Here is a 24575-nt window from a genome sequence, read left to right on the forward strand (position 1 = left end):
TTCCATCATCCACACTGAGACGGAGCAGCTGCGTTTCAGAATGAAAACGGCCTCTCCAGCGTTTTCGAAACGCTCCGTTTTCGGCGCTCGAGAACTCCGGCGTAGTGTGGACGGATGGCGTAACCGTAGCAAAACTTATGCGTTTTCAAACTAAAACGCATTAGTGTAAACGGGACCTTAGTCTAATTTACACAAAACAACTGGGTTTTTAATAACGGCGTAGTCTCTGTGAGCTTTATGTGAATAAATCACCTGATAAAGTAGCCAATGAAACATGTAATGATGCATCATCAAAATTTAATTGAGGTAAAGTTGATTTTATGTTCGCACATTTGGGCTTTTACCTCCTTAATATAATTTCAGAAAAGTTTTTGTTGCAAATTCCAAAGAGGCAAATCAATTAGCCAATGACTATCAATACAAATTTGTTTACTGCTTGTTACACTAAAAAAAATGATATGTTGGCTTTAATTAACTTTTTTATGTCAACAGGCTCAACGTAACAGAGTTAAGTTACCTTAAAGAAAGAATATTTATTTAAGTAACCTTAAGTTATTTACATAAAGGTTATGTAATGTTGTTTAGTTCAATCAACACATTTATAATTTAGCTTTAACCTTCCTGTCGTGTTCAGGTCAAATCTGACCGATTTACAACTTAAATCACTCATAAATATTGTGTTTTACATCTGATTGCCTCAAGGCCTTATATAATCCTCCACACTATGCACTTGAACATTTAAAAGTGATGATATCCTCTTTCATTGAATTTTGAGTGTTTTAATCAACCTTGTTACACCAGAAATATTAGTTATAGTTAATTAATAGTTCATTAATAGTTAAGTAAAGTGCTATTGTTGTTTTGAAGTCGTACTTACATGCGATTTCAAATCGAATATTCAAAGTAGCATGTCTCAAATTGTCATTGTTTAAAAATAAACCAATGTGTGAATATAAATCCAAACAGAAGTGAACTAGAGATTTCCATGAAAAATTTATTTTTCAATAACCACATTCTTTGACATTATTGAATTAAATAATTAAACAAGTATTCGCATGTGAGCTGGAATGAGGTCCAACATTGCTTTTTCCATTTGCTTTTACCATTTCCCACCACTAGCAGGGCTCAAACGCCAAACAAATTAAAGTCTTCAAACGGGTAGCCCTAGTCACATCTCAAGTTTTTCTGCCAACCTTGCTTTGTTGGATTGTTTATACCTTAGTATAAAACCCGTTTCTATAGCACTTCATTCCATAAATCCCTAACCTAACAAATCAAGGACATCCTCAACAAACAGTCTAGTTTACACAAAACAACTGGGTATGTAATAGTGGCTGGGTAATGTAAGAGGAGCTTCATGTGAATAATTCACCTGATAAAGAAGCCAATGAAACATGCAATTACTGGTGTATCATCAAAATTCAATTGAGGCAAAGTTGATTTTATAGTCACATAGGGTTGCACAATTTACCGGTACTATGGTAGTATCCCGATAATTACTGCCAGTGCCACTGTAGTTTGTAAACAGTAGGATAGTCAGTAATGGTTTATCTACAATAGATAATGTTGCATGTGGTCAAGTCACTAAAATGCTCACACGATTGTGCAACAATAAACCATTTTATGTAAATAGTCTGCGGAGCCCTTCAAGTTTGCAAAACTGCGTAGAATTTGCATCTTTTATGGTAGCCTATTGCACATTTTCTAACGCTTCAGTTAGAATGTACATCTGAATCGGTTTATTTCTGTTCCTGTTTAGGGTTGGACGATGTCGACCAATTTGGCATTGTACGATGTCTAACGTGAAACATTGCGATGGACGATAAGTTACACACAAATTATCACCTGTCAATCACTTTTTCCGCAGGAATCTGGCATGAATAGGTAGAGTGATGTGCTGTGACACCTTACCTGACAGATTCAAAAGACTGAAGGGTCGTTAGATAGAGACAAGATTAATTAAAAATCACGTTTAACTATAGCGAGACATGATCCTTGATAAACTTTTCTGACGTGCACTGCTTTTTGGGTTGACTGCTGGAGCTCAGAGGCTGCAGTACATGAGTGTGAAAGGAGGGCTTTTCAGAAATGCTAGGTGAACCGCCAGTGTGAAAATGGATCATTTTTGTTCTAAAATGCCGTTTTAAAACTAAGACGTGATAGTGTAAAAGGGGCCGAGTGTATTTTTCGCGAGCGGGTTGCTGCTACGACAGGGGTGGGGCAGAAGATTGCAATGGCGGCTCAGCATCGTGACGTCTATCGGCCATAGGCGATGGCATCATCTATTGACCCAACCCTATTTCTTTTCATATGATTTATTAGACCACGACCATCTTTTAAAAAGAACGACTCACAAAGTGAAATGTTGAATTACTTTGGATTGTTACCTGATTAGACTGAAAAAAGTTGATGAATATTTGACCTCTTCATGTAGCCTAATTTTATTGGAAAAATGCTCTTTTGTAACAAATTTGATTCAGCATAATTATTATCTTTATTTTAATGTATTTTTGTTGGTCAGTTATCTACAAAATAAACAAAACAGTGAACAAATTTTACGTGAAGTGGGGTGCAAATAATACTTTTCGGCCTTTAAGGGAATTATAAAATACATTCAGGTAGGTCTATTATAACATAAAACATAGTATTTCGGACAAAAAAAATCTTTATAATTTGAGTTATAAATTACAGTATCGCAATACTACTTGGTATTGTGATACTTTAGCTGGTATTGTAAGATTAATCAATGGTATCAACAACCCCATAGTCAAGACACTTTTAACTCTCACCTTCTTAATATAATTTGAGAGAAACATTTGTTGCAAATTCCACATAAGAAAATCATATAATTAGCCAATGACTATCAATATAACTTTATAGTGCGAATGTAAAACCAACTCAATCAAAATTTGATCAGACTACAACTTAGTTATTATTATTTCCAATCCAAATAGCTAATGAAGGCTGCTGAATGATCAACTGTCAGTAGCCTGTCTTGGTCTAGACCAGCTCTGGAGCATTTGTTTGCAGAACACAGGGCATGAAGTGTCAAATGACGGCACATGTGCTCCTGAGTCCTGACACATGCAGGAGGAAAAGCTCCTATCATAATCCTTCAATTCATATACATGTAAAAAAAAAACTATGAAATTCTACCCAGACAGCATTTTAAGGCATTAAATATCAAATGCCATTCACTAGGTTTTGATTTACAGCACATGAATTACTTCCGCAGTAATGTCAAACTATGCTGTAAGCACCCACAACATCCAAAATGCTTTCTAGGTCAGAATCACACTAGGTTTAAATATGTATTTTATACTATAAAATCTGAAAATTGTAATTAAAGATTTTTGATTCAAAGAGGTCAGTGTTTAAATAGTGTATAAAAATGTAAAATATAATTAAAAGAGATCAATAAAAAATTATAATTAATAAAAAAAAAACAATTCTAAACAAATATATTAAACAATGTAAATAAAATAACGTACAACTTTCATTCCTTAATCCAATTAATTATTTCTACGAAAAAACAATTAGGCCATTCATTAACCTGGAAAATACAGTAACATCAATATTAGGATGGGTGTCCCTCACGTAGCAATGATTATATTTGTGGGTCAATGGCATCTAAAAGGCTTTGAACACTCAATGTCCCATGTGATGCTATAAAAATGATTATAAATACTTGCAGCTAACCATGTTCTAAGATTCAGACCAAAAACATTGCCATGTATAATGGTTAAAATGTTACACACGCAGGCACAAGCTAGTCGAGCAGGCAGCACAGTGGGTTTCCAATATAAAAAACACAACATTATGCTAGCTATAGATTTTGTAATAGAAAAAACGACGTCCATTATGATGTCATAAATACATGCAAATGTATATGCCGCTAAAACGGTCAGTTCATCATGAGCTGAAAAATACCAACATCAATCTATACTGTCAAATATGCTGTCCTGATAAGGTTTTCACAGCCAATGACTGTGTTGGAGGACAGTATGATATCACTGATCTGTCAGTCCAGCTCAGAAGACTCGTTAAAAATCATTAGATCACCCAAATCTGCTTTCTAATTAGCCTTGAAGTTGGAACGTGATATACTTTTGAAGGAAGTATATGTTTTATGCGTGTATTTGAGGGGAAACAGCAGCTGTGGATGTGAAAAACAGGAGTGGTTGTTCCCCACCCCCATCCATCGGCCTACAACAATGAACAACAAACACTGCACATTTCATTGAAATTTATCGTCTTACCCACATCAAATTCGCAGCACGGGTACACTCACGTGTAAACTGAATCATCTTACCCCCAAAATCCACAAGGGCAGCGGGGAGGAATACTAGGCGGCTTGCTGCGCTCGCTTCCTGTGTCCCCCATGGTGGCGATGTGAAGGCGGCAGGTTTCTGCAGGAAACTTCGGGGATCCGCTCGCGGCCTAGTGCTTGTGCGGGAATTCCTCGGCTCGAAGTTTGATGAAAAATACCTTACAACGAAATCCCCGAGCAGAAAATGCAGCGTAAGAACTGTAAGATGCGGACACGAGCGGCCGCTACTATAAATTCGAGGTAATTTTGACAAAATGTAAGAAACCAACGGCCGCGTACAGTCCGACGGACCGCACCGGGAGTCGAGGCCGATCAGCTGGCGAGTGGAAGATACCAACTCATGAATAGGGTTTTGTTAATCATGATTAAAACTCATTTAAATCCACATACGTCGGATTTGCTACTTATACACAAAAACGTATTATAAAGCTAAATGTATATCATGATGATCAAACGTCTGTACACCACATATTAAAATAGCGTTTTATTAATGTTTTAGAAAACCAACATTCCCCCAAAATAAAGTGGAGCCGTCCAAGCTGTATTCCTTGTTTGTAAAGGGGATTTGTGCTTTAAAGCTGTTTAAGTACAAGACCTGCTGTAGACCCTACATACGATGAACTGCTCTCGCGGTGGCCTTGAATACTTCACATATTTATGCAAGTTGTACACTATGACATTGGAAGTATGAAATATCATTACAAATACATGACATTGAATATCACACTAGCAGCACACTGGCTCAAGGCCATACCGTAATGTTTCTTTCTCTCAGCTAACTGGAAAGTAGATTCTACACATTGAACGGGTAAATACACAGTGAATTGCAGGCCTTTTAGAAGAGATCGCAAAAATTGCTTTAGAAATAGCTGACTAGCCCTAATTAAATGAGCATTTGAGTTGAAATGTTAGATACGATGCCTTGTGTATTTATACATTAGCACACTGACATTGTCAAGGCAACATAAATATACATCATTACAAGTCAGGTGTACTGTCAGACCGGAACAAAATAAAGCAATGCACAATTAGAGATTCTAACGGTAATTTAATACAGTACAGTTAATATACACACAAAATAGTATATTTAAACAAGTTAGCTGTTATACACTTTTTTAAAGTGATTATTTTTTATATGTTGGTAAAATCAATTGCTTTATAAGCACATATACACTGCACATGCTGACTTTTTATGACATTTCCAACGAAATTGACATAACAGCAAAAATGTATGTATCAAATAAATAATATTGTAAAATTATAGTCTAATACACATTTAATATAATTGTAATTTTAAATTGAAACTAGGGAGGCACCGACAGTATTTATTTGATCTATATTGATTTTACAACAGCAATCGGCAGATTGCAATACCAATATTGACACTTGCTCACTTATTTAAACTTTTGTCAATTACATTAGTTTTGATCCTTAAAGGGCACCTATGATGAAAATAATCTTTTGTAATCTTTTTTGGACAGAACTGTGTGTAGGTATAGTGTTCACAGTCATATTGGGGTGATAAAAAGACAGCAAGTTTTTTTATTTATTTCCTGACATTAAAATAGAATCCAAATCCCTCCCATTTTGAGGCCCACCACAAAGTGACATAGGAGTGTGGTTTCCCCGCCCACTGAAGTGATTAAAATGTTTTTGTAGTAACGCGTATATTTATATCCAGGCCTTTACATTAACTTTTTTGATCACCAGCCACTGTGTAGATTTCAACATTACTAGCCACTTGCCATTTTCACTAGCCACAATTTTGTTGTTTGGAAAATATATTTTATATAAATAAATGTGACTTTGACATGGTAAAATTACTTGATTTAGATGTTGTGTTGTCCACATGCTTCCTCATTAATTTCACTGTTTGTGTGTGTGTTGTGTATGAGCTTGCTCACTATGCATGAGCAAATGGGTTGTGTCGCATTGCAATTGGTTTTTATTTCACATGACTTTTTAGGGCTCAGAATTAAGGTTTTACCAAATTCACCTCTAACAACACCAAAAAGAAGTAATTATTTCTTAGCCACATATTTTAAATGTTTCAAAACAAGCAAATATAAAGCTGTATACATGTACTTTTTATTCAACAAAACTTTTTTTTTTTTTAAGTTAACATTTAAAAAGATTCTAAAGTATGCACAGTAATCTGTCCTGGCTAAAGGTCCCAGATCACCAGTTACTACACACAAATGGAGAGTTAATCTCATATTAAAGAAATGTTATGGTAAAGGATTATAATTAAACTATATTAACAAAATAACTGTAAGCAAAAGAAAGTAGGTAAAAACATACCACGAGTGATAATAAAAGGATGATCACCTGCCTGAGAATAATTAAAACGACTGCTGCTGCTTACAAAACGATATATATATATATATATATATATATATATATATATATATATATATATATATATATATATATATATATATATATATATTAGGGTTGTAACGGTATGAATTTTTCACGGTATGATAATCGTCTAAAACAATACCACGGTTTGACGGTTTCGCGGCATACGGTATTAAATAGTAATTCTCATAGCAAAGACCCTGAAAAGAATAAGAACACGTTTTCTGACTGAACAAAGGTTTTATTTCAACAAACTTTTGAAAGAACCATTTTAATAGAACTATAGAAGTCTTTTATAAAAATAAACTGAAAAATCTCCCATTTTAATAAATTAAATTAGAAGGAATAAACAAGCAAGGTCTTTTAAGATTAGACAAAAATAAACTTAAACTGTCCTTCCTTATAAGCAGGATAAATGGGAGACCAAAAGTGCAATACCAAGTTTATGGCTGTAAACATGTATTTAAAGCGTTGTTTTTTTCAGGTTGTGATGAAGAAATGTAAGCATGTTGAGATTTTCAGGACTTAATCTTGACCGCTGAGGTGAGAGAATGTGTCCACTTGTACAATGAACAAATAAAAAAATAATAAATAATGTGTCAAAGTCCAAATAAACATGGTGCAAATCCTCAGTAAAAAAATAGATATAAATATTTACTATACTATAAATAGTTACATAACGAAACTAGATTCAATATGGAACATCCTTAGGTTTTATGTGCCAGCATGGATATGGTTGTCTGTGGATATGGATTTTAGCTGCACCTTCATTTGTGTCTTTTGAAAACAGCAAGAGCAGCAGTTCCTCTTTGCTGTGTCACTGTTTTGTCATGTTTCTGTGCTGCTGTGCATGCAAAAGTACTTAGTATGAGAATTATTTCATGCAAAACTTTTTTTTTTTGCGTTCTCTGCGAATCTCTCATTCCGTGTTGTTCAAAAAGCTCATGTTGGTCCACAAACAAAAGCGAAACCTATGCTTATTGGTTGTGATATAGCGAGTTTGAACCAATCTGGGCATGGAGGAGGGACAATGCATCAATGCATCATGTCTGGTTTGTCCGGAGACACAGTGACGAGCGTTTCTTTGTCAAATCAGCGTTGTCAAATTTTGATGACGTAACCGCACTGATTCCGGAGCCTCTGAAAGTCCGCGAATGTTATGTGATACAGCACTGGAAAGCTGAGATTCTCTTCTTTATGCCAATCTTTGAATTGTATGAACCAGATCAGCGGATCAAAAGTTATTAAACATTTAAGAGCAATACTTATTTTTAGCCGCGGGCGGCTGTCTCGGTCTTTAAGGGTTAAAACCGTTGATATGCAATTGTTCATGGTATGATAATCGTGCACGTTCAAATCGTGGTAGACTCATACCGGTATATTGTTACAACCCTAATATATATATATATATATATATATATATATATATATATATATATATATATATATATATATATATATATATATATATATATATATATTTGTTTTTCAATCTTGATCTCCTAAAAAGCAGCAGGACTGTGGGTACACGGTGTGGGTAGTCTAGTCTTTTTCAAAGAGAACTGATCGCACCAGTTGCGCCTCCTTTACACACGGTTGTTTCGCGCAAGTATAAGGGAGCGCGCGCACGCTTTTTAACAGTCGCACGCATTACATCAACTGTGACGATCAAATGTGATCAAGAATGACTTGTCCAAGTTTAAAACGTCTTTAAAACAGTGCATGTTTGAAATGAATTACAGCAATTTTACCATCTTTACTTCATCATCACAGCCGCATATCAGAACAATTATAAAAGAAGACGCTTCAATTCCAGTTGTGGACATTAAATCAGGTTTATTTTGCACATTACTATAACGGCCATCCATACAGCAGTGAATAATAATGTATATTCTGTCACATTTGCTGTGCAAAAACAGTGCAAAGATAAACGAGCAGGCTGTGTGTGTGTGTGTGTGTGTGTGTGTGTGTGTGTAGTGGACTGTCTGTGTGTATGTGTGTGACCTTTGTAATGACATGGTGTGTGACTCGTTGCAGAAAGGCTTGAATTAACTCCACAACAAACACATTAAATAATCATTGGGAAAGTTCTAACTGTAGTATTTCTCACAAACGTTACACGAGATCTGCTTCCTTCATGTCTGTCACTGTGCTGTTTATCTGTCGCAGCTGAGGCGGAGATTGAGACACACTCTAACAGGCACATGGGAACGGTGGGCCGGGAGAACTTTAAAGGCACAGGTCACAAAAACAGCTACACTGAGTTACCGTACGTTCACACCGAAAGCGGCGAGAGCGTCCAAGGTCGCTCTGGCCGCCCTGGCGACAACGCTGTCTGCCTTCAGCTCCGGCGGTGAGAGCGTCAAAACTCGCTACATTGATCTCGTACTTAAAGGAGCCATTGCAGCATTATCAGTTACATTCCTGCATAAAACATGTTTTTAGCGTGAAAATGTTGCGCACTTCTTATCAAATTCATATAACAATGGAAGATCAAGTTGCATGTGGTGTGGCTTTGCTCTATTTATCCAATATGTGTCCATATGTCTGAAATATCCTGAAGCAGCTATACTGTTTTGTACTGTCACATCGCGTGGGATTCCCGCTTTTTAAAGATAAATTTACATAACATTGATGAACATCAGTAACTCGCCAGTAACTTATTTAATGTATGTTCCTGTAAGAAAACATTGTAAATAATTGGAAATCCGGCGACCGCAATAATCAAACCCGTGGGAACAACTGTGGTCGGAACCAAAGTTCACAGGTCTGTGTTCCCTGAACTGCTATCAAGCGGTGGACGTCTTTATTCTGATTGCTTGCCGCCGAACCGCGTCATAGCTCATTACCATAAAGTTGACTTCATTTCAACTCTCCTCGACGCTCACGCCGGCGAAGACGCGCCGCGCTGCTCCTCGCCGCTTATCGTCGCCTATCGCCGCCGGCTCTCATTGAAAATGAATGACTTCCGGCTATTTTGACGCTCTCGCCGCTTTCGGTGTGAACGTACGGTTAAGAGCAAAACTTTCCAATATTCTGAAAGGTATAACAAATAATCTGAAGGGTGTTTTGAGCTGAATCTTTAAAGACACATTCTGGAGACACAAAAGACTGATCTTAAATCTTGAAAAAGAGGTAAAATAGGAGCCCTTTAAAGTCTCAATACATCTGCATCATCCAATCATTTTAGTATACATATGCAAATGACCACCTGCCTAATTTGCTGTTTGCTCAACATGTGCTGACAAAACACCGAGCTGTTGAGGCATGGACTCCTCCAGATCTCAGACGATGTCTTGTGGTTTCTGGCATCAACACATTAGAAGCAGATCCTTCAAGTCCATTAGGTAACGAGGTGGAGCTGCTATGGATCAAACTTGTTTGGTCCACACCACACAACAGCTTAAGATCTGGAGAGGCCACGGCGAGCTTAAACTCTTCGTCATGTTCTTCAAACCACACCCAAACAATGTGCAGCTCAGCAGGGTGCTTCATCCTGCTGAAAGAGGGCTTTTCCACCATTGTCATTGATGGGTGTACCTGATACAACCAATGTTTATATAAACAGCAGGTGACAAACTTTCCTCAAATTGAAGGACTGGACCTAGGGTTTGCCAGCAGAACATTGCCTATAATATCCCACTATCCATAGACTTGTCGACATCCTACAGGCATCCTGGTGCCATTGTTTTTTCAGGTAAATGGTACACACAAACACAGTCATTCAGATGATGTAAAGAAAAATTGCATTCATCTGACATTCACACATAGAATTGGTCAGCAAATATCACAAGCCTGAATAGCTGAAAATCATCATAGGCATTTGATTTAATTGCAGAGTAGGGCAGCACAATATATCGTTTCAGAATCGATATTTCATTGTGCGCATACGAAAAAATGACACATCGCAGTATCTGGAGCCAGTTAAAAAGAAGCCAAGGTATATCCATAATAGAGTACATATTTATCATTTGCATGTGTTTGTAAGGATTTCGGAAGAGTTTAAAGCATTCAGAGATGAGAAATGTTTACTTTGTAGTTGGGCTGTTCGATTTTGGGACAAATCATAATCACGATTATATTGGTCATAATTGTAATCACAATTATTCAAAACGATTATCAGTTAAACTCAAAATTATCAGCGCTCCTGAGAATTTTTAAAAATAAATATTTCCCAAATCATGTTTAACAGAGCAAGGAATTTAACAGTATTTCCTATAATATTTTTATATTCTGGAGAATGGCTTATTTGTTTATTTTGGCTTGAATAAAAGCAGTTTTAAATATTTTGAAACCCATTTTAAGCTCGATATTATTAGCCCCCTTAAGCAATAAATATTTTTTGATTGTCTCCTGAAGAATCTACTGTTATTCAATGACTTGCTTAAATACCCTAATTAAGCCTTTGAATTGCACTTTAAATCTGAATGCTAGTATTTTGAAAATAGTCTAATATTATTTACTGTCATCATAGCAAAGATGAAAGAAATCAGTTATTAGAAATGAGTTATTAAACTTTTATGTTAAGAAATAAGTTGAAAAAAATTTTTCTTTCCATTAAACATTGGGCAGGAAAAAGGTTGCTAATATTCAGGAGGGATAATAATTTTGACTTTAACTGCATATATACAGTCATTTTCCACCCTGCAAAGGAAAGAGAAATAAATACAATAGAATAAAAATATGAAACAAAATGTGCTTTAAGCATCTTCACTCTAAGAAAAACACTTAAGCTACAAAAGTTCTTCAGTCGAAAGCACTGAGGGATTTTCTCATTTTGTTGTTTGATTAATAATCATAAAAACAGGCGGCAGCAGTGATATTTCGCACTGTCACTTTAATGGTTTCTCTTTTTACGTCTTTTTGATTCTTAACTCGTTTGTTTATAACACAAATGAGGGTTAATATGAATAATCACTAAACACCGCGTTTTGACACCTATTTGACTATTAAAACGCTCACATTAAGATGACTTTAGGTGTGTGCGCTGACTGCGCTCTGCTCGTTTCAGTGTGCGAATGAGACCGAATGCTGACCGCATGCTTCTGTGTGTGCCACACACACACACACACACACACACACACACATAAGCATGTGGTCTTTCGCACTGCTAAGTTAATAATCATTTATCTCGATTAATGGTTATTTATAATTGTTAAAAGCTAAAATCGAAATCGGATTTTCGATTAATTGCACAGCCCTAGTTTGTAGTTAAACAAAGATTAAATGTATAGAATTATTAATACGATGAAGACTATACAGTGCTATTTTACATGTGATTATTCAATATCTGAAGCCGAATACTATTAAGACTCCCAATAAATGTGTAAAGCACTGTTCATATGTTTATCTGTTGTATTTACCAGTGATTGAAATAGGCATGGGAAGATAACCAGTTTCAAGGTTTACTTTTTGGAAAAGTCAAGGTTTTGAAACCCCAAACATTTTCTTTTATACCGTTCCTAAGGTATATGTAAGTTGTTTTTTGTTATTGTGTTTTTTATGACTTTTTCCTTATTTATTTATTTTTTTAGGCCAACAGGATCTACAGCAAAATGACCCTCCATATCAAAAGCTACTGGTCAGCCGACGATTCTGTCAATACACAAACACAGTAGTCAACATTTGGCAAATCTAGTAAACCAGGGATTCTCAACCAATGGGCCGCGAGATAGCTTAAAATTAACCTAAATATTACACTATAATTATTTGATTTCATTATTAGATATGTCATATTAAAATGATCCAAGGAATGGCATTTCCCGCTTTCTGTGAATTGAATAAGTTAATTCAGATTCGGTACAAAAACAGCCTCACTGTTAAATGCATACTGTGGCTTAAATTTCCAACCGCTGCACATCAACTAGGACTATGTCATCGGTTGTAAAAATCAAACTGTCACGAAAATGTAAAGGTAACGATGATTAGTTATAATAACCAGCTCGTGTGTGCCTCATGTCCGCGACTCGAACTGTATCAAGTCGCACAGGTCCGTTGATTCACAAACTATTCGTGTTCTCTTTGTGTGAAAGCTTTAAAATATCTGCATAGTTGTCCAAATTAACATCCTGTGCGTGTTTTGTAGCGAACACGCGCCTGTACAGTAGTATCCAGCGAGACTTGGTGGGGTTTCAATAGTGAACAGCTGTTCACTGTTCCTGTTAGCTAACCCCAATAATGTCCAGCTACAAACCAAACCACCTTCAGATCGATGTGTTTCAAAAGATTTAGCATGTTTTTACTGTGTTTTACATTCATTTTTAATGTACATGAAGAATAGATTAATAGATAAATAGTAGTCAGTCTAATTCAAAGCAGAAACTTTATTTTTGCCATCTCCTTTTCTCCTGTCAGGTTTTTTATTGAAGAAAAGACCCAAATACTCTGCAGTTGTAAAAAATAACTGAAATAAAGAATTCAGGAGCTTTGAACCTATCTGTTTTTTTATATAAAAAATATATATTATTATATTTTACATTATATATATATATTAGGGGTGTCAAATCGAAATCGATCGAAATTTATGCTCAATTTCAATTATCGAATCAAAAAATAGAAACGTTGATGCTGCAATGCCCCCATGTCATGTCAGCTTGGCTTGCCAAGCGGGAAAAAAACAGGCTTGTTGAAGTGCTTGTTAAACTGCAGAAGCAGGAGACCCATTTACAGAGCTTAAACCCTTTCCTCTTTCAATGAAGTTGTCGGTGTGTAAGCATTTTGGATTTCCAGTGAGTAATGTTGACAACGTTCGTGTTGTTGACAAAAAACACAGTTTTGCAAGCTCTCCTATGTACGTATTACGTACGGTTCGTCCGATAGACAACACCGGCATCACGATCCTCCGCCCGGCCCTGTTGCAAATCCGCTCGCGAAAAGTACACACTCAGGCCCTGTTTACACTGTCTGTTTTTAAATGGCATTTCAGAACGACAACGATTTGACATCCACAGTGGCGTGTAGCATTTCTGAGCAGCCCTCCTTCCTCTCTACTTCCGAAAATGCACATCACGTGACCACACAGACAGACGCACACAGCCATATGAGCTTGAGACAGCAGGTCCAGGCAGTCAGAGGACTGCTTCAATCTTTCACTCACTTGTACTTAGTCATTTTAGCGAACACCTCAGATACTGTTGGCTGGTTCCTGTTGGTTGTGCGTTTTTTTTACCGACGCCATTATAACGACACAGATCACTGCCTATTCCCGAGTCCCGCAGAAAAAAGTGATTGACAGGTGGTAATTATGTGTGTATCTTGCCTTTATTCATTTACTGTATGATTTGTTTATGGGTAAAACAAAGACCATGCAGGTCAGGTAGTTTAAACGGTAGGCTACAAATAATTAATTAGTCATTAATTAATTATTTATAATCGAAAATCGAATCGAATCGTGCTTTTAGAATCGAAAATGTAATCGAATTGAGGATTTGGAGGATCGTGACACCCTTAATATATATATATATATATATATATATATATATATATATATATATATATATATATATATAGTTAAGTTTTTTATATAAAATGATGTATACATACTAAAAGAACAATAGAATGCAAAATAAATGTTTAGCTAATAAATAAAGCTTAAAAATAAGCATTTTCTCTAGACAATCAGTTTGGGTTCTCAAAATTTTTTTTCAGAGAATGAGGTGGGTCTCGAAGTGAAAAAGGTTGAGAACCCCTGTATTAAACAACCACCATAAGGCAAAAATGAAGATTGTTTTATAGTTTCAGGACAACTTTGATGAAGGTTTTGAATCACTTCAAATGTTGAATACTGTACAAGCATGCTATAGACCTAAAAAGTGCGATGCTGTGCATAATTTTAAGGGGTGGAATAATTGACCCTTCGTTAAGCCCCACCCTCCTTAGTTACTGTTGCTACACCTGTCAAGCTTTCATGCCTGCCACATCTATTAGTGTGTATGCGTGTGTAGGGTTTTGGCGAACAGGTGAGATATCTGAGAAAGCCAGACAAAAATGCAATGAATATCATGTGTACCATCTTTTTTCATTTTTATTCACAGGGTCCCTTTGGCCCCACCTGAAATATTATATCATCAAATAATTAGAAGTATTCAGCTTCAATGTGATCCATCTGACAAGACATACTGCAAACATACATGTCATTCCCATAAGAAATAATGACTATTGTCATTAGTGTTTTCAAACACTAAGGGCCCTATCATACACCCGGCCTAATAAGGCGCAAGGTTTGTTGCTATTTTTAGACCAGCGCAACACTAATTTTCATGTTATTTGCCACGTTGTTTAAATAGCAAATTCATGTGTGCTACTTATATGGAGATGTGTGCCGTGATATGGAGATGGTATGAAAGCCATGATTAAACTTTGGTTTGGTAAAGATGGTTACATTTTTTTTAAGGGCATCCTGGGATCGGTGCTCACTGAACAGTATAATGTACCCATCAATATTAAGACCGACACAGATGAAGCAGCAAGCTAGCTTTCCCATGTGGTCTCCGATCCAGGTAATGACCAAGCGCAGCCCTGCTTAACTTCAGTAGGTGACCATGTGAGAGTTGCAGGGAGCTAGTTGCCACACAAATCAAAGTGGTGTGATGGTTGTTTTAGCACTTCTATAATGGTTTAAAATGTTTGGCTGATTTACATGCTAATATTTAGATGAATCCCAAACTACACTATAAAACAACTTTGCCAACTTTTTCATACGGCTTAACAAAAATGGCACTGTTGTGTTGCAAATACCCAAAGCATGAATCTAAACTTTATCTGCAGAATTTGTAAAGCAAATTTAGTCAGTGTTTCATGACCTACCAGATGCTGAAGCGATGTGTTCAGTATCACCGTGTGCTGTGCAACCATGCGATGATGTACACGAGCAGAGGGGTGGAACGATTCCCTTTCAAAGCAACATCTCCCTCATCACTGGCAAAGTCCAGCCTGAGGCCTCCAGGTCTCCTGAGACACTCCACACAACTTCAAAGGGAAATTTCCCCTCGTTTCTACACACAGAACTTTAGGAATTAATGAGAAACTGTTTCAAAGATGACAGAACTATAATGTAGCTTCAGCTACTCAAGAGTGACACAGATTTGCAGCATTTCATTGACTTGAGTCGCGCGCAAACACTGAACAGTCGCTTAGGAAAATAACGGGCTGACTGATACACATATTCATTAAGGGTTTACAACAGTTCATGTCAACTTTTCAACTTTTTGCAGAGTTAGAAATCCCCCTGTACCCTCTGTGTTGTTTCCTGCCTGAAGAAAGACTACAAAGACGACACGCTCTCAAAGGAGGTTTGATTATTTAATGGGGGAAATCAGGAGGTGCGGTGCAGCGGGACCTTGTAGATGCATTGATGTGCAAAAAAAAAGACAGAAGCTCAAGGTGCCTGGAAGAGCAGGAAAACAACTGATAATTTTTCTGTGAATTGATGAACATGGGTGAACTTTCATGCTTTTCAATAGCGCTGCAACAAGGCCTTTGGGTAGAATATGCTTAGATTTAACTTTTATCAAGGTAGGCACATTCAAATGCTTCAATAAGTGCTGCATTGAAAGGTAAAGCTTTCAAAGCTACATGCAGTCTACTCAATGAAAATTAGATCTACTACATCTACAAACACATTTCAAGCAAATTAGTATGAAGTGTCTTGTGCTTGCATAGACTGGAATGTTTATGGTTTACATAAGCTCCATTTATGGCTTTTATTTATGATGTTTTTATTCCGTCTGATCATTATTAGACAATGCTAAATGCATGTGTACGTTCAATATTACTTCTGCAGAGTTATATTGAAAATGATGAAATATGTGGTCAAAAAGATGTGGTAAAAAGAGTCTTCATATCACTCAACATTATTAAATGAATAGTTTTGTTGGTGAGCTTTTAAAGAGCATTTTAGCCATATGTAGAACATTTTTTTCAACTATAGAGTACATTTTGTGTAATGGAAAGATTTCATTTGTGACCCTGGACCACAAAACCAGTCATAAGTGTCAGTTTTTAGAAATTTAGATGTATACATCACCTGAAAGCTAAACAGATGTGGGGTCGCCACAGCAGAATAAACCATCTTATCCAGCATAGCGGATGCTCTTCCAGCTGCAACCTAACACTGGAAAACACACATGCACTACTGCCAATTTAGCTTATTCAATTCACCTATAGCGCAAATCTTTGGACTGTGGGGGAAACCGGGGGAACTCACGCGAACACATGGAGAACTTGCAAACTCCACACAGAAATGCCAACTGACCCAGGCGGGTTCGCACAAGCGACCTACTTGCTGTGAGGCGATCGTGCTATTAACCGTGACACCCATAATAATTTAATTTTAATAATAGAAAATATAGGTCAGGTCAGCATCTTCAGCAGTAAATTAATGGAGAACTTTTAAGCAAATGTTACTGTAAGGACAGTAATTAAATTTTAGTTTTTGATCATGAAGTTATATTGAGATGGATTGTTGGTGATTGTAATATCCCTCTTATGAGAAACTTGAGTTTTAATGGCCAGATTGGGTAACTATACATGAACAAAGGAAAATTAAGACCTGTTAAAAATATTAAGACCTACAACACAACATTTCAGTAGATTAAAGACTTATAAAGGCCTAAATTTAGCTTTTGAAATTTAAGACTTTTTAATACCCCGCAGATACCCTGAGATAAGCTTACCACTGATGTGGCATGTTCCAGGACAGGACAATATTTGGCCAAAAAACTACAATTTGAAAATCTGGAATCTAAGGGTTTTGATCTAAGGGTTTTAACATGTATTTGTAAATGTATACGTAAAAGATGTCAAATGCAAATCAAAATACTGAGAAAATCACCTTTTCACTTGTCTAAATGAAGTGCTTAGCAATGTACATCACTAATCCAAAAAAGTTTATATTTACATGAAATCTTAATGAAAACATGGTCTTTAATTAATATTGTAATAATATTCAGCATAAAATAATATTATTTTTGACCCTTGTGGATGGATGGATGGATGGATGGATGAATCTTTTTAAAAGCTTTCTTAGCACCACCTTAAAGAAAGAAGATAGACAGACAAACAAATGGTTGGTTGGTGGGTAGGTAGGTAAGTAGATAGATAGATATTTTAAAAAGCTTTGTTTGCACCACTTTAGTGCAATAATAAAAAAAATGAGAGAGAAAGAATAAATGCCATGTGTGCTGCTCTAGATGTCAATACAGCTGCTTGATTCATGAGGGCCAATTTCAGAGAAGGGATGTTTAAGATACAAACACCCATGGATTTCATGGGAAATCTTTATGTGTGCATGTCTCTCCATAAACGAGTGCTCCTCTTATCCTTTAATTCCTTCCCAAGAAAAAGCGAGAGCTTTATTGACAGCGCGCTAGCAGTGTTTCAGTGTTTATAGGGTTGTGGATAGGATAACACAAAGCATCCCTCTTATGAGAAACTTTAATCGGGTTATAACTGGATTGGACTCTTGTTGCAGTAATGCAATGTCTACAGTAATGTATTATGAGGTTACGTGTGTGTAATGTGCCTCTCTAACTGTGTTTATCATAACTTAACAAGAATAAGTGTTGAATTATTACATTTCAATGTTGATATATATATATATATATATATGCTTTAAGAATCAAAGTAAAATGAAAATGTGTTTAAAGATACATTAAGATGCTACAAAAAATATAGTTTGAATGGTTTCATGGTTTATTGACCATTTTATCTGATTATTATCACTACTTAAAATAACTAGTCGAAGACAAAATTATCAGCTTGTGAAATGTAAGTTATTTTTCTTATTCAGAAGTCTTGTTTGAAAGTGTAAGGATTTCCTTTCAGTGATTTCTATTATATTTTTTTCTGCTGAAGAACGTTTTATTTATTTTATTTTAGCTGTAATAAAAATCAATTTGAAAACTGCTGGTGTAAATTTTATTAGCCCCTTATGGAATACATTTTTAGCTATTTAACTTATTTTATTTATATGTTTTGATTTTGCTAATGCCTTTCAAAATGAACAGCAAGTAGCAAAGATAAAGAGATGAAATTTGATGGGAAGACCAAAATTCAGAACAAATGGAAAAAATATAGACGAAACATTGTTTGTTGCTTTAAATTATACAATGTATAATGACAGCTATAATGAAAGCCACAATAAGCACATATAAGCACAGTAAACAGTCTGTTCAATCATTCTGACCGATGGCTGATATTAATGACTCCTGAAATCTAAACAGTTGTGTTCTGACCAATGAGATAAGAGTTTACCTGTACTCAACAAATGTTGGTCTGTTAGAAATACATCCCTGTAAAAGTGAACAGACCAAAGAAAATGCAGTATTGTGACCATTTTAACCATCATATCTATTGACCTTATTCTAAAATGCGGAAGTGCGCCTGTTTTCGCGATTGTCTTAGAACTTCCGTTTCAGTCGCCTATGGGAGAAATGACAAGGAATAATAAACGGCAAAAAACGGTCAAACTACTTGCTCTACAAACAAATGTTTGCATGACTATACAGACCAAGTAGAATAATACAACAAGGAAATATCAGTTTGCAAACAGCGAAACGAGCAGTTTTTAATGTCTAAAAATGAATGGAAGTGAATGAGACCGGAAGTCTCGTGCCAAAAAGATTCAAATGGCAGCGCCCGCTCGTCTGCGGAGAATAAGGTCGATATGTTATCATTAAAACAAAACAAAAAAAGCTTATAGTGGTGTCCAGAACACAATTTAAAGTGATAGTTCATCTTATTGATTGACTCATACTCAAGCAATCCAAAATGAAGACGGCTCTTTTCTTTAGTTAAACAGTAAAGAAGATTTTCAGCTGAGGCTCTGGTCCTCTGCTATCCATATAATGGAGGTCAGTGGATGCCATCATTTTGAGTATCTAAAAAACATAAGAAACAAACCATAATTACTATGAGCACCTTGTAATATACGTACGTATTCAAATATATGTCATTATGCGATGAGACAAACATAGTGCATACTTTGTCAATCTGTTAACCATTATGAATTGTTTTTTATTTTATTTTTTTTATTCAAAATGATGGCATGAACAGAACTAGCTTTTCTCTCCTGTCTGCCTGATTTGCTGAATTATTCCACAATCTGAAATATTGTGATGGATTTTTATCATATTTCTTATGACTTTTATTGTTCTATGTAGCTGTGTTAATCTGCTTTTGCAGTCTACATCTAAAAGGTGCTATAGAATTAAGTTGAATTAAACTAATCAGTTCGTATGTGCCCTATCATGCATTCTTATGCTGCGTTCACACCAGATGCGGAACGCGCATCAAGCGCGAGTGATTTACATGTTAAGTCAATGCAAACGTGCTAATAGAAATCCTGCAGCACGATACGTGCGAATGGCTCGGCGCGAATGACGCAAATGGCGCAGGGCGAATTGAGCGTTTTGCGTGTTTGACGCGCTTAACGAGCGTTTCGCGCGAATCTCTCGAATTCGAAAATCTGAACTTCAGCGTACATTCGCGCTGCGTTAACCAATCAGAAGCTTGCTCTTGTGGGGGCGTGATTGTGACGTAGAACCTGTTGTCGGTGTTCCGAGGGAAATCCTCCAGCCTTCACCGACAACAGTTCATCAAACTGGGCTTGGCTCAGTCAGAAGCACCGCTGAAAGCCTCTGTCATCCAGGTTAAGTTTCTGGAGGAGTTTATGAGCTCACAGAGCTGGATGCACCTCTGAAAGGATGTAGTGGACTCAGACACGACCCTAAATGTATCGACGCTGTTTTTCAGTCTTCATAATGCACATTAACACTGTTATTTTCTTCATAAAATCCATGTTAGCCATTTAGCTATGAAGCTAGAGTCTTCGGGCAGACAGAAGCCCTGGCAATCATGCGAATCTGCGTCTGTTCTGAAGTGAATTTGACACGCGATTGAAGGGGATTTGACGCGCGAATGAAGCAAGTAAACTCAAATGTTCACGCGGCTATTTACGTGCGTTCCGCGTCTGGTGTGAACACAGCATTAGGGATTTGATAAGTGGTCAGTCATGACACATTATTGTTTTCAGCTGGTATTAATATGCATTCAAACGCATCTTATGTGCCCACTTGCATTCAGATGTCTTTGAGACCCTTCTCTCTTCTCTTGCCACACTCAGTCTATATACCGCATTTGCAAGAGCTCTACAAGTAATGCATGAGTGCTATTGAATCAACAAACCCGTTTATGCAGCTTAAGAGCCAGTAAGAAGGCAAGCAAATGAAAATGATGTTGGCAGTAACTATGATTTCTTTATCATAAACCATGTGTTTTGGTTTAATGCAGTAAAACTTACTTTAATGCAGTTTCTCACAACACAACCAACACCAGTAAGTAGGAGGAGAGTAGGTGGTGTTTAGTGGTTTTTCAAATGCAGTAGGCCACAGAAGCATTTACACTACAAAAAAAGCAATCTGATCAAATGCATTTTCAACAACTCCTGGATGTGGTCAAAATTGAACAAGCTCAAAACATATTAGACCAACCTGATGGTAAGGGGCGGAACAGTGGCTCAGTGGTTAGCACTGTCACCTCACAGAAAGAGGGTTGCTGGTTTGAGTCCTGACTGGGCCAGTTGGCATTTCTGTGTGGAGGTTACATGTTCTCCTCCTGTTCATGTGGGTTTCCTCCGGGCGCTCTGGTTTCCCCCACAGTCCAAAGACATGTGGTACAGGTGTATTTAACAAAATTGGCCGTAGTGTATGAGTGAATATAAGAGTATATGGGTGTTTCTCAAACTCTCTGCTTAAAACATATGCTGGAATAGTTGGCGGTTCATTCCTCTGTGGTGACCTCAGATATATAAGGGAATTTAATGAATGGAGGGAATTGGATAAATGAATGGTACCAGTCTTTAGTGTCTTTCACCTATAATCGCACTGACATAAACTAGGGCTGCATGGTATTGAAAAAAATCTGACATTGCGATAGTTTGTTTTGATGCGATGCATATTGCAATATATACGTTCCGATATGAATAGAAATTTCTCCAGGTGATTTAAATAGCTCTATTTGGAAAGATTTCTTACATTTAGATTAACTGAGATGATTAAGTCAAGCAGTGTATCTCCATGAAAAAACAACAAGCATACATAATTAACATAGTAAAAATAAAAGTGAAACAAACAGTACCTTAGAGTTTTCTTGGGAATGTAACAGTATTCAAGTACAGAAATTAAACAATAAAATGAAAAATGGTTTTAAAAATAATAATAAAAAAAATAAAATTAAAAAAAAAAAATATATATATATATATATATATATATACACACATACATACATATTTAAAAATGGCGATTTATTCCTTTAAAATAAAGACTAAGCCGAAGAAAAATAAATGATGATATACTTAATAATAGTGATGTGATGTTGTGCATGTTGAGGCTTCGAAGCATGTATCAAAAAAACTATACATCTCTCAGTGAAACAGTGTACTGGAGCTTGATTCATTTTGCCATCATTACGTGATCAGTGACATCCGAAGCTTCATTTTTGCCTATACCCACATGACTGCTTAGAATTTTGATTCAAAGGTTTAAACACCCTCATGGGCAGGGCCAGACGGAATCTGCAGACATTTTTTGCTATTTCTGCGGAGAATTTTGGTAAAAATCTGCGGATTTCTGCGGAATTATTTTGGGAGTATCCAGTGGAGTATCATAACTAAAACCTTAATATATTAAACAACAAGTAATAAATTACTAAATAAAAACTGAATAAATTCATATTTACACATTTACTCAAGTAAATAAAAAGAATTAATAATGGCCTAAAAATCTCCAGAAATCTGCGGAATTCTGCATGCGCAGATTCCGTGTGGGCCTACTCATGGGTTAGTAAAGTGTATAGCGAGAGATGACCATGGATTACATACATTTCTACTGTTTCAAAGCACTGCACCGGTCCCACACACCAATTAATTTAGTAATTAAACTAAAATACAATAGTAATTTATGTTAAAAAGGTTTTGAACCATACTAAAGTGTATTAGCGTATTTTTTACAACTATCTTTAAAGAAAACCACTGTATATCATAGTATAGTGTTTAACGGAGGCCAGCTGGCGAGTGCAGTTCGAAAGCAACACTCTCATAGCCTCCTTAGAGCATTCGACTCCTGTGCAGGAATCGCTGGTTCGATCCCCACTTGGAACAGGACTAGGAATATGATAAATGTATATACTTTTGAACACCTTGGATTTATCGGTGGTAGTCATCGGTGGTGTAAAGTTATATACCTTATGTGTAAAAACTACAGTAATTGAGTAATTTGTTTATATTACAGTTGTATTATTACATGAATGAGTTGGTCAGCAGTGAACATTTGACATTTTTGAAACACAGTGCTCTCCTTCACTTTAACCAGAAGATGTCCTCATTGAGCTCTGATTTATTTTTCCGATACGATTGAGTCGAGAGCTTCACTTGTTCAGAAAGCTTCATTTCACCATCACTAAATAATATCTTTATATTTTCATTAAATAAGTCTAATTTTACGATGTATCTATTGCCGATACACACATTGCGATATTGATGCTTAAACAATATATTGTTCAGCTTTCAGACTATCTTCTATTATCCAATTTTGGTGAGCCTGTGCGAATTGTAGCTTCAGCTTCCTGTTCTTAGCTGACAGGAGTCACACTCTGTGTGGTCTTCTGCTGCTGTAGCCCATTAGCCTCAAGGTTGTATGTGTTTTACATTCAAAGTGACTTAATCACCTTTCTTCCCCCTTCTGATGCTCAGATTGAAATGCAGCAGATCGTCTTGACAATGTCTATATGCCTAAAAGCATTGAGTTGCTGTTATGTGATTGGTGGATTAGAAATTTGCGTTAACGAGCAGTTGGACAGGTGTACCTAATAAAGTGCCGGTGAGTGTATTTTTACAATGCTTGTTATATTTTTAATACATTTCATGCATAATTCCCTCTCCAACAAAATCACCCTAATCAATCTAATAAATTCTTTCCAAGTAGAGCTATTCAATTTATCTGGTGACATTGTGTTCATGTTGCAATTAAAAGAAAAAAAACATTGCAGAAAAATAAATATTGCAATGACTAATTTTTCCAATATTGTACAGCCCTAATTGCCACCGTTTCCAATGCAGCCTATTTGCCATCAGATTCATTATATTTAAATGAGCTGATGTAAAACCCTTCACTGCTTGACCTGTTAATGAGATATATTGGGTTTTGCTGGCACGCTGAGTTGCTCTGTTCTCTGTGCAAATAAACAGACTGCAGCCTCTGTGGCACAGTGTACAAGTGAAACGACCCAGCAAGCATCAGGGCGGGCCGCTCCGCCATCGCTCAAACCGCTGATCAAAGCGCCTCTAAACTGCCAGAAACTACAGAAGGCAAACAAAAGTATTGCAGTCTGCGAATACTCAGAAGAGAGGGGAGGAAAAAACAAAGGGAGATGGACAGAACACGTCCATGTCTGGTCACGTGAACCTGACTGTGCCTGACAGGTCATCGGTGCCAAAGCTGGAGTCTTATTAGAGATTTTAAAGGGCATGGGAAAAGGAGGAAGAAAGATCAAAGGGAATACAGAGGGAAAATCTGCAGGAAATGCAATGTAGAGACTGAGAGATGTTAAAGCAGGATGAGTGCAGGGATAATAATGAGACAGACAGAGGTCATGAGGATCAAATCCATCCTGTATTCAAGAATGTTTTAGAAAGATCAACATGGTGTAAGAACCAGATAAATCCAAGACCACATACATGACTGATTTTACTGCGCCATCTGGTGGAGGAGTGGCTGTTTTACAGCCACTCCTTATTTTTTTACAAATAAAAAAAGTCATTTAAAGTAGAGTGCAGGGCTGTGAAAATCAAAATTTAAGACTTTGGGTATATAAGAGAGGATGGAGCAAT

At 36.5% G+C, this 24575-nt stretch overlaps 1 protein-coding gene across 20 annotated transcripts in view; it reads right to left on the reverse strand.

The window, feature by feature from the left end:
- zfand3 (zinc finger, AN1-type domain 3) overlaps positions 1-24575 on the reverse strand; it is a 62205-nt gene that overhangs the window by 33809 nt on the left and 3821 nt on the right. For 6 of the 20 annotated variants that reach the window (XR_015505267.1, XR_015505265.1, XR_015505275.1 and 3 more), the window contains one exon: positions 15497-15684. The exons of 4 other annotated variants lie outside the window; for them this stretch is intronic. Coding sequence is in view for 1 of the 16 variants with exons in the window: in NM_001030175.1 (NP_001025346.1) it covers positions 4313-4383 (71 nt within the window). In the remaining 15 variants the exon portion in view is untranslated. 20 annotated transcript variants of the gene reach the window in all.

Source organism: Danio rerio, chromosome 13 (genome assembly GCF_052040795.2).
Source record: "Danio rerio strain M-AB ecotype USA chromosome 13, GRCz13ab, whole genome shotgun sequence".
NCBI classification, from domain to species: Eukaryota; Metazoa; Chordata; class Actinopteri; order Cypriniformes; family Danionidae; genus Danio; species Danio rerio.